General features: G+C 42.5%; 1 protein-coding gene across 1 annotated transcript in view; it reads left to right on the top strand.

Moving 5' to 3' along the window:
* CNTNAP2 (contactin associated protein 2) overlaps positions 1-12,129 on the top strand; it is a 2,313,133-nt gene that overhangs the window by 2,155,715 nt on the left and 145,289 nt on the right. The window contains exon 21 of the mRNA XM_033192342.1: positions 2,060-2,153. Coding sequence (XP_033048233.1) covers positions 2,060-2,153 — 94 coding nt within the window. The remainder of the gene's footprint in view (positions 1-2,059; positions 2,154-12,129) is intronic.

Genomic DNA, 12,129 nt, shown 5'->3' with positions numbered 1-12,129 from the left:
GCCTGAGCCACTGCCCAGACCACAAATTTAGTTTTTAAATTGTTAGAAGTATTAGGGGGAGATCACCGCCCGCTAAGGCATTGCCAGGTAGGCTATTGGTTAACAATGGCATTTTGCATTTAACCGCTTAAAAGAAAGTGAATAGAAGTGCAGTGGCAGTTACCCATGTGGGCCATCAGATGGCACCAAAGCAGCTAGCTAATATTTAAGAGCAGCAACTGAAGAGCTTTTGCTCCAAAGAAACAACTATATGAGATTTTAAATATTTCAGATTATCTGGACGGAATAAGTGTTTTTGTTTGTTTGCTTTGAGACAGGGTCTCACTCTGTCACGTAGGCTGGAGCACAGTGGCATGACCACAGCTCACTGCAGCCTTCACCTCCTGGCCTCAAGCTATATCCTCCCACTTCTGCCTCTCGCAGTAGCTGGGACTACCAGTGCACACCACCAAACCCAGCTACTTCTTAAAATTGTTGGTAGAGATGAGGGTCTCACTATATTGTCCAGGCCGATCTTGTACTCCTGGACTTGAGAGATCCACCCGCTTCAGCCTTCCAAAGTGCTGGGATTGCAAGCAAGAGCCACCACACCTGGTTTGTTTCGTTAATGATGCATTTGACGTTATAGAAAACTTTTCAAAATGATAGCCAAGCATGCAAATGTTTGCTTTAATAGTTTTTGGGGGTGGGGGTGACTTGGATTTTTGTGGCAATACTACTCATGCACAAAAACCTACTGTACCAGTTCTGTGGGCCAAAAAATCTAAAATATTCTTGAGATGTGATGACCCTTTGACTCTTAACCCTGACTGTGCAGTGATCTCTAAGTTTCTAGGAAGCAGTTTCAAGATTCTGCTGCAGACAGTCAATAATGAATGATTATTCATTGTAGTAGCTGGTTCTCAATGTGGTGATGAGATTGATCACTTGCCTGCCCTCTTTCTTCCCTGCCACTCTCTCCTTCCTCCCAAGAGCACGGCTAGCTTCCAGCGTCTTTGCTCATCTGAAGGACAGTTTTTTGCCTAATCAGGCCGAGTTTGAGCAAGGACTCAGGAGCATATCTGCTTCTGAGTCTGTGCTGCTGCCTTCAACAAGTTACTGCTTGTTCTGTCTCCTTCGTCTACACAATTGACGTGGTCCCCTTGGGAATGCCCATGTCGGAGAGCAATGCTGTGTTTTCTCATAAGCCACACCTCTCGTCATGCTGACCTCAGCATGTATTAATCTCACTTCAGAAAAAAGGAATTCTTACAAAAGAAAGTTTTCCACAGGTGGGCACAAAGAAAGGCCCAGAAGGCTCTAAGAGCTCATGGTTGGAGAAACACACCTAGACTATATGGGTGATAAAAAGACAGCTGAAAATATGAGGCAGGAAAAGTCACATAGGGACAGAAAGGACAAGGCCAGTGATTCTGACACCACCATTGACACTTTGTCCACGGGCGGCAGAATCAGAAATGTGTGTCGCTCCCATGGTCATTGTCTGTGCACTGTTCCCAACAGCTGCATTTCTCTCTCTGCTGCCGACTCACCCAACCACCCCTGCCTGTGGCAGGAGAAATCATTCTCATTGGGATAAATGAGAAAACCATGACTGTTTACCCTACTTGACCCTCAGCTTTTGAGTGTGTGTGTGTGTGTGTGTGTGTGTGTGTGTGTGTGATCGTATCACAAAATAAAATGCTTCAGCAAAACTTCATTGCTGTAGATGTGGCATATTCTGTATCAGAGACACTGGAGATTGGGTCAAGCAGATTTTACTCCATTAAAATGAGCCTGGATCTTAATCCTGTAGGTAAATCATCCACAGAAAATGTACATCACCTGGAAAGCTGTTCATAAGGATCTTTACTTACCATGCTCAAATTTTTTCAAAGAACCCCAGCAAAGGAAGAGATGGGTTTCCATTTTCTCGGGCTGGTGTTTTAGAGTCAGTGCTGATGAAATAAGATATCAGAAAACCAGGGTTCAAAGAGTGATGTCATCCCCACAGGGACTATTTGGTTCCACACAGGGTAGTGACGTCCTTCTAAAAGTGTCTCTTGTTTTCTTCCTGCAGCTCGATCATTATCCGTCCGTGAGTTACCATCTGCCAAGTTCCTCCGACACCCTCTTCAATTCTCCCAAGTCGCTCTTTCTGGGAAAAGTTATAGGTAAGAATGTGGTTCATTCGGTATAACTGTGTGTGAAGAATACATTTGTTTGGGTAATATGAATTTGGATTTTAAAACTATCAGGTAAATTTCTCTCACTGGGGCCAGTCATGAATATCTTCTCTGTACAGGAAAGTTACATGGTTGTTTTGGGTGTTGCACAAGAGAAGCGTCAGCAAATCATCTTTGGGGGAAATTGCTCATGTAACTCATTCTAAAGCTAATTCGCCTTTGAAATGCGTTGTGATTAGGCTGGGCATGGCGGGTCACGCCTGTAATGCCAGCACTTTGGGAGGGTAAGGCGGGCAGATCACTTGAGGTCAAGAGTTTGAGACCAGCCTGGCCAACATGGCAAAACCCTATCTCTACTGAAAATACAAAACTTAGCCATGCGTGGTGGCGGGCATTTGTAATCCCAGCTATTTAGGAGGCTGAGGCAGGAGAATCGCTTGAACCGTGGAGGTGGAGGTTGTAGTGAGTCAAGATCACACTACTGCACTCCAGCCTGGACAACAGAGCGAGACTCCGTCTCAAAAAAAAAAGAAAAAAATTGTGATTGGTCATGGGGGCTTCTAGATCAACGATGGTAATGGAACCAGGGTTGTTTGGCGCGTGGCATAAACTACAACCCAAGCAAATGCAAGTCTGCTCCAGGTTTCTCTATGTAGAATTTGGTTTATTACAAACCTCTACCTACTAGCAATATGTAACTTAACATTTCTTTTGTCAAAGCATATCAACATGATTCTGTCTTCCTCTGGTAAGAAAGTGCCTTGATATCATATGCAGATGAGAAGGCCAGTAAGGAATGTAACAGTGTGACAGAACACCCTTCCCCCGTGTGATTGTGAATCCGAGTCTCCGTGTCCTTCTCTTCACTAGAGGAGATTAGCACTGTGCAAAGCTAAAAATGTACCGTGAGCCACAGATACGTGAAGGTTACACCCTCCATTTTTAAAATATCGATATGATTGGTGACGTATTTTTATATATTTAATGTGAAGTCAATGCATTTTGTTAATACGAGGATGTGTACTATGAACTGCAATGAAAACAGTAAGATGGTGGTGATGTACAGGTGGGAGGGAGGACACTCGGCAGCCAGTGGGTAGAAGTGATCAGAATAGCATTAATGGTAAAAATGCTCACTTAAAAACATGGGGCAGGGGTCACAAAATGAGGAGTGAGCAGGAGACTGAACCTATAATAAAAATAATAGACTGGGCGTGGTGGCTCACGCCTGTAATCCCAGCACTTTAGGAGGTGGAGGCGGGCAGATCACAAGGTCAGGAGATCGAGACCATCCTGGCTAACATGGTGAAACCCTCTCTCTACTAAAAATACAAAAAATTAGCCAGGCATAGGGGCGGGCACCTGTAGTCCCAGCTACTTGGGAGGCTGAGGCAGAAAAATGGCTTGAACTCAGAAGGCAGAGGTTGCAATGAGCCGAGATCACGCCACTGCACCCCAGCCTGGGCGACAGAGCGAGACTCTGTCTCAATAAAAATAAAAATACTTATAACAATAATAATGTTGTGCACTTATGTGAGATTTACTGTAGGCCAGGCTCCATTTTAAGCACTTTATAGATATTAGCCCACTCAGTCTTCATCACAATTGTATGAGGTAGTTGAGATTATAATCTCCACTTGTTAGATGAGAAAACAGAACCATGAAGAGATTAAATAACCTGGCCACCTGGCTAATCAGTGGCAGAATGAAAATTTGAACTCAGGCAATCAGATACCAAGGGAGCTCTTCACTGTGCTGTGATCCCTGTGGCAGTTAATCTAGAATACAAAGAGAAAGACAGAGAGGACTACTTGGGCAGGTGGTAAGTGCTGAGGTTGACCAGTTGAGGGATAAAGTCTATATCTTGTGCCAGAAAGTGGTCAAGAACAAAAAGGATTCCTGGGTTTAGAACCAGAAACACACCAGTCCGGTTGGTGACAGAGGCTTCCAGAAGACGGGGAAAGCAGGCGTGTGCATGAAGCCCAAGACCACACACTCAGTGAACAAGACAGTGGGGAGTGGCGAGTGATAAATCAAAGGGTGGAACTGGAAAACAAATGAGGGCTAAGATATATTGATCATTGGGCCTTAGATATTGTACAATATGAAAGATAATTAAACAGCTTCTGCTTAATCCTTTACATCCTGAAAACAGCACTCAGGCACAGTCTCAGATCTAGCTTTGGATTACCTCACCCTGATGTCTTTATCCAAATTTTCTCCAGCATTTTCTATAGTTGCTGGATTTTTACAGATCTTATCACCACTTTTATTGTCTGTGAACAAGAAGAGACTTTGTGACATTACATGTTACATGTGTAAACATAAGAAACTAACGTCACAACAATCCAATGAAATGAGATCCCTGATTATGAACCTCATTTTGTGGATGAGAAAACTGAAGCAGAAGAAGGTCAGTTTGACAAAAGTTACTCAACTAATATTGGCAAAGTAGAGTTTGGAAGTGAGGTCTCTCTGAAGAGAGTCCAGACTCTTAAGTACATCAAACAAACAAAATTCATGGTCAAGCTCCAGCAGAGGGATGTATTTGAAAGTTGAGTGATGCCATCAGTTAGCAACAAAAAGTGGCTGTGTAGTGGAGTAGGGCCTTGGAATTCATAAGTCACGCATCTGAGATTTTGGTGAGTACCTGCTTTCCACCAGAGGTACTCGCACGGTTCAGTCAAGAATGCTTTAAAATGTTAAGTGCTTCTTCAGAACCATATGATTCCATCAAAACAAACTCTACGCCATGATACAATGATGTTCCTAAAGATACTACACTATCATATTCCTAAAGTAACATCAGCTATAAACATACCTGGAAAAAAATAGACTTTTTATTACTTTGTGGAACCTACAAAGTCAAATTTTGATGGGAATGTTGGATGATTTCTGGTTCTGTCACTATGAGTAATACTCTCTGGTTCCTCTGTTTTTCAGGTTGTGTAACTAGATTCACATTTCAGCACAATTACAATATACTGTATGGCATGGACCTTCAAGGTCATGAACAAATAACATCATAAAGTCACATTTTCTACAACTAAGAATGTACCGTGACATCAATCTGTGCAAAGCTAAAAGTATACCATGAGCCTCAGATACATGACGGTTACACCCTGAATCTTTTGTACACCCAAGGAAAATGTTGCTGCATACACAAACTAGGTAACTGTGCATGTGGCAGCGAGTTACAGAAAGTACACATAAACACCTGTAAGGAGGTCCACAATTCCAAGATGGAAATGGTGTCACGCATGTGAGTAGTTAGGACTCCAGTCATGGGTCCTTGGTCTCATCCCTACAAGCCATGACCTCCCTACAGACCAAGATAGCATCTCCTAGTTCCACCATATACTAACAAGGAGCAAGTGCTCAGTAAATATTTGTTGAATTAATAAAGAGTAAAAGGGGAACAAAACAGAAAGAATATCATTGTAGGCTGGGCGCGGTGACTCACGCCTGTAATCCCAGCACTTTGGGAGGCTGAGGCAGGCAGATCACGAGGTCAGGAGATCGAGACCATCCTGGCTAACATGGTGAAACCCCGTCTCTACTAAAAATACAAAAAAATTAACTGGGCGTGGTGGCGGGCACCTGTAGTCCCAGCTACTCGGGAGGCTGAGGCAGGAGAATGGCATGAACCCGGAGGCAGAGCTTCCAGTGAGCTGAGATTGTACCACTGCACTCCAGCCTAGGCAACAGAGCGAGACTCCATCTCAAAAAAATGAAATGAAATATAAAAAAAGAATATCAGAATGTCATTGTAGACATATACTGCAGGGTGAAAGGGTATGGATGATCATCCTAACAGAATCGGTAAGATTAGCACAGAGGTGAGAGCTGCAGTCCTCACATGTCTCACAGGCTAAAAGTAGGCACCTGACAATCATGGGGTAGAAAGAATGTGGACTATAGAATCGAGCAGAGCTGGTTAGACTGAAATCCAGTTCTACCTCTGTTAGCGTTGAAATCTTGACCATGCTGCTTTTTTAGTTGAACCTCTCAGAGCCTGGGTTCTCTCAGTGGCAAAACGGGGAATACAAATGCCTACTTGTAGGTTGTTAGCTCCCTGAGGGCAGAGATTGTTGGGCAAAGACTTTTTTTTTTTTGAGACTAATCTATTTGCAGCAGTCTGATCAGTGCCTAGTATACAGAAAGGGCTCAAAAAATACTTGTGGAGTAATTGGACTACTCCTTTAATATTAGGCTAATAACATCTTAAGACATATACAACACAATGCCTAATACATAAACAATTACCATTTTTTATGCTGGCTACATGCCAGTTATTACGTTATATGCTATAAGTACAGTACTGTGTGCGTTTCTCGTACCACCACAGATCGTTGTTACCCTCGTTGCATAGAAGAAGAAACTAAAGCTCAAAATGATTAAGTTTGTTTCTTAAAGTAGGGTTTCCCAACAGCAGAACTCTTGATATTTTGGGTCAGAAAATTCTTTATTATGGGGCTGTCTTATGCATTTCAGAATGTTTAGCATCCTCCCTGGCCTTTACCCACTAGATAGAATTAATACACCAAGTTGTGACTACCAAAGATGTCTTCTAACATTGCTAAATGTCCCCCAGGTGGGAAAAATTACCATGCAGTTGAAAACCACTGGCTTCAAGCTACTCAGCTGGTCAGTGGTGATGCTGAGATTTGAAAAGCGTGATTTGTGACCCAAGACCTATGCTTTGCTTCCTGATAACACCTGCATCTTCCAGAATGGTGAGGAAGCAAGGACAAGGTCCTTGCTACTCTGAAACTAAAATTCTGTTAATAAAATTAAAGGGGTCACAGTGAAGACCCCAAAAAGACATGTGGGTGCTTGAGAAACTCATCATTGGCCACCCCTTCAAGCCAATACTCCTTTGATATTTGATCATTTCGTAGGGGCAGGACTGAGGAGGAAGATGCTTAAATGTCTCTTTGAAAACATAGACTGCAGCGAAAGACAACCCATTTGCATTCCCCAGCTGTGTAAAAATCCATCTATGCAGACATACAGTATTGAACTTGCAACTGATACGTACTCTAGCCAGGTTTTGAAACCCCCTGGAGTTTCATGCTCCAGAGTTGTTGCTTTACTTTTATAGGATCAGTTTCTGCTACTCAGAAACTGCTACTCTGAAACTGATTCTATAAAAGAAGGAGAAGATGGCTCTAAATACCTAAGATGACTTCACACTGAGCTCTTTGATGAGTGCTGCTCAAAAAGGGACACATAAAAAGGATGAAAGAAAGGTTACCTAATCAAGGACAAGAGTGATCTTTATAAAGAGGATGGAGGATGTATATTCAAGAAATAGTAGTGTGATCACTGCCAACCAACAGCAAACTTTTAGAATGGATTCTTACATAATTCTGAATGCTTCTAGAAGGAATTCAGAATCATTAGCAATCAGCAAAGGTTCACAAAGGAGAAATCTCACTAGACCTAGTTATGTCCATCTTTTATCCCTCATATCCATCCAACTTTTACCGGCCAAGTGATGTCATAGCCTTTATCCTTCAGCAACACATTTAATAATCTCTCAAGAAATCTTCAAGAAAGAAAAATGTAACTTGAAACTGAAAGTGGGGTGTTCTGTTTGCTCATGTTGTTGTCAACATCTCTTTTAATGCCTTGGAGAAAGACACAAATAGCATGTTTATTAAGTTTGCAAATGTCACGAAGCTGAGAGGGATGGTTAATATGATGGATTATAAAAAGCATTTCAAAGCCATATTGACAGGCTAGAAAGATGGGATAAAAATAATAAGATGAAATGTAATAGAAATAAACTTAATTGATGCACTTAGATCAAAAAGTATACACAATCACTTAAGTAGAAGTTGGGAGACCCCCAGTATCATGAAAAAACTTAGGAAATTGGTTTGATGGAAAGTCTAGTACAAGCAATGTTCCATGGTGATGGATTCTTAAATGAACATGATTCTGAACCACATTAGTATGAGAATCATGTCCACAGCAAGGATATTAGTCAACTGAGGAGAAAACCAGATAGACACAAGACCCGTAAAGGAAATGTCAGAAGACCTGGGAATGTCTGGTCAGAAAAATATATGATTTGAGAGACGGGAGAATCAATTTTCCATCTTTGGTAACTGGCACATGCAGGGTGGATTAGACTTAGTTGAGGCTTACTCAGCAAGACTGAGTAAGCAGAAGATATGAAGCAAAAGCAGAAGATATGGACCAAAAGCAGAATATATGAAGAGAAAAATCTCAGCTCCATATAAGAAAGAATTTCCTAGCAATTAGAGCTTTTCAAAAGTGAGTGGCCTCTACTTTGAGGTAATGAACTCTCTATTACTGAGAATGTTCAACAAAGGCTAAACAGAAATGTGCCCTCTATATTAAGGAGTTATCTGGATTGAGTAAAACCAGATTAGATATAGCCTAAATAACCTTTGAAACTTTAAGATTTGTGGTGGGACTAATTTTCTTAATTAAAAAGGTGGAAATGCAATATTATAGTAGAGCAGGGTCTCCTGTTCCCTTGGCAACTAGGAGGATAACATTTAGGGTTCCTTGATATAAAACACTGTCATGATGCATGATGATAGACATGAATTTAGAAGAATATCAATGTACAGTGATCACCACATCACTGTGAATTGTGTAATTACATAGACAACCTCTGTTTCCAAGATGGCAATATGCATTTTAATTTTATTTCTGAGCCCTCTTTAATTAATTGTTCTTCAAATTAACTATTTCTGTTCTTCAAATTAACTATTAACTATTTCTGATTTTTTAAATCAGAGTAATATAAAACCATAATGAAGTAGATATATTCTGTAATAAAAAGACAGTAGCTTCTCTGTGTAAACTTGAGAAGCTGTGCTTAGAAAGAAATTGAATACTAGTGCAGTGTCATTGTTGCTTTGCTGACCATTACTGGTTGTCAGTGGCGATGTCTTGGGTGGTTAAAAATAAAGTGAACTTCTATCCATGTGAACTGACTAGAGTTTGTAAGTCATATTGGTCTCAGATCCTATTCCCCAAACTACCATTATCCAAAGCAACTCCAATAGAAGATGAGCCTCCTAGTAGCCACTATATTATTTCTATTATAATCTAAATTGTGAGTATCATGATCCTACATGACTTTTTATTGATTAAAAAGTTCTTTTTCTAGGGCTTTCTAAAACTTTCTGGAACTCTGGCAAAGCCTCTTCACACAGAAGGAAATGACATACTTAGATCTTCATTTGTTGGTGAAATAGTATACTGTGATAAGCATGCTGCTCACAGACTATTTCTGGCCAGAGTTATGAATGGAAAAGATTTGTGTGATTTCCAGGCTAGAACATTTAAGCACTCACACAAAACCCTCTAGAGTCCTTTTATCCCTTTGGCACAATGACTGACAAGCCTAAGACAGTGATTGTTTCCATAAGCCTGGGTCCCTCTGTGACTACAGTGAACAGAAAACTCTTGACTTGTGATGAACATATAGCAAGAGATTCAAAAAAAAAAAAAACTCTTGGCTTTGTTAAGCCACCAAAACTATAGGGCTATTTGTTACTGTGCCAGAGCCTCGCCTGTCCTGACTGATGCATAAGGACTGACTTAACGGCAGACTTTGCTCTCTCACCCTTGGGTTTGACCTCTGATATAGTCTGGATGTTTGTCCCCACCGAAATCTCGTGTTGAAATGTAATCTCCAGTGTTGGAGGTGGGGCCTGGTGGGAGGTGTTTGGATCGTGGGGGTGGATCTCTCAGGAATGGCTTGGGCCATCTCCTTGGTGATAAGTGAACTCTCACTCTGAGTTCACACAAGACCTGGGTGTTTAAATGTGTAGCACCTCCCCCACCCAACACTCTCTGTATCCTGCTTTCGCCATGTACCCTGCCTGCTCCACTTTCACCTTCTGCCATGATCGGAAGCTTTCTGAGGCCTCCCCAGAAGCAGATGCCAGCACTATGCCTCCTATAAAGCCTTCAGAACTGTGAGCCAATTACACCTCTTTCCTTATAAATTACCCAGCCCCAGGTATTTCTTTATAGCAGTGCAAGGACAACCTAATACAATCTCTTACTCTACCATTTGCCAATTGTATGACTTTTGTCAGGTTACTTAACTTTGTGTGTGTTTGTTTTCTCATGTGTAAAATAGGAATAGTAATGGTCTGTATGTCACAGGATTCAGCAAAATAATACATGTTTAGAAAGTAGCACAGTCTCTGCCACAAAGTATGTGTGTAATAAATACTAGTTTTTTTACTTCGCCGTAATCAGCAAATGTACACTCATCATAGGTCAGACGCCAGGCATTGTATAAGTCCCTGGAACATCATTAGGGTCCAAGACAGGCACAGTTTCTGCCTTTGGAAACTTTCTATATTCAAATCCAGTTCTCAGAGGTTTCTCTTGGGAGAACCCAAAACAAGATAGGTGATCATACAATGTATCAATATGCACTGGGTCACATTTTTGGAGCTTAAGTTTCTGGAAAAGAAGGTAATGGAAAGGCAATTAGAAGTAAAAAGAGGGTGGGATACATGGAAAGAAGTATAGGATTCTCGGCCGGGCGCGGTGGCTCAAGCCTGTAATCCCAGCACTTTGGGAGGCCAAGACAGGTGGATCACGAGGTCAGGAGATCGAGACCATCCTGGCTAACACAGTGAAACCCCGTCTCTACTAAAAAATACAAAAAAAAAACTAGCCAGGTGAGGTGGCGGGCGCCTGTAGTCCCAGCTACTCAGGAGGCTGAGGCAGGAGAATGGCGTAAACCCGGGAGGCGGAGCTTGCAGTGAGCTGAGATCCGGCCACTGCACTCCAGCCAGGGCGACAGAGCCAGACTCCGTCTCAAAAAAAAAAAAAAAAAAGAAGTATAGGATTCTTTGGGAGCAAGTAGGGAGGGCACTTGAGCTAGTCCAGGAGTGGGGGAAGGCATACTAGAGGAGGTAACACAGAAGCTGGGTCCCTAATGATGAGTTAGAATGATCTGGGTAAACCAATGGACTGAAGTAGAAACCATAAGGATGGGGGAGGTCAGTTCTCCACTCTACACAGCAGTCCACCCAAAACTGTGTGGCTCAAAACAGTAGTTCATTATTTCTGGCAATTCTATGGATTGGCAGGGTAGTGGTTCTACTTCATGACTCCGGGCGAGGTGTAAGAATGACTGGATAGTCCAAAATAGCCTCACTCACGTGGCTGGCAGCAAGTGCTGGCTGCACAGGAGCTCTCTGGGGCCGCAAGCCAGGGGCTCAGTTCTCCCGCAAGGGTTCCAAATCATGGCTGCTTGGGCTACCTCGCGGCATGGTGGCTGGGCTCCAGGAAGGAGCTTTCCAAACAGCAAACGTAGAAAGTGGAGGTCTCTAAGAGCCACCATTCTTGCCACATGCTATTGACCAAAATCTGGGTTCCAGCCCATGTTCCAAGAGAGAGGAAGCAGACCCTACCTCTTGGTGGCATCGTAGCCAGGTCACATTGTAAAGAAACATGCCATGGGAGTTACAGTTGTGACATCTTTGGAAACGCAATATGCTATGAGGGAAATTTGAGGAACCACAGCAAGTTGCATTCAGAATAGTAGAAAGTAGGACGTGAAAAGGCGTGTGATAAAAATGCCGCAGTGTAAGCAGGATTCCAATCAAAGGCGGCTTTACCAGCAGGGCCACATGTCCCGCTTTGCCTGGGACAGACCCAAGCTACTCCTGCCAGGACAAGTGTATGTTACTCGCAGTGCCCACTTTTACTCTAAAAATAGGACTGTGCAGGTTGATAAATTGTACGATCACCTATCTTGTGTTCTCCGAGGAGAAACCCTGGAGAATTCTATTTGAATATAAGAAGTTTACCTGGGAGACAATCCCATAAAACAAGCAGGAAAGTAGAGACATGAAACAGGGAAAGGGGTGGAGCATTGTCAAGCCACTCACCACTGTGGACACCTGGAAGGTAATCCCACCGGGGCACTCTGGAAGACAGTGCGAGATGT

Source organism: Trachypithecus francoisi, unplaced genomic scaffold (genome assembly GCF_009764315.1).
Source record: "Trachypithecus francoisi isolate TF-2019V2 unplaced genomic scaffold, Tfra_2.0 Lachesis_group4, whole genome shotgun sequence".
Lineage (NCBI taxonomy): Eukaryota > Metazoa > Chordata > Mammalia > Primates > Cercopithecidae > Trachypithecus > Trachypithecus francoisi.
The sequence above is the reverse complement of the archived record's forward strand: the minus strand, read 5'-3'. Positions and strand labels throughout refer to the sequence as shown.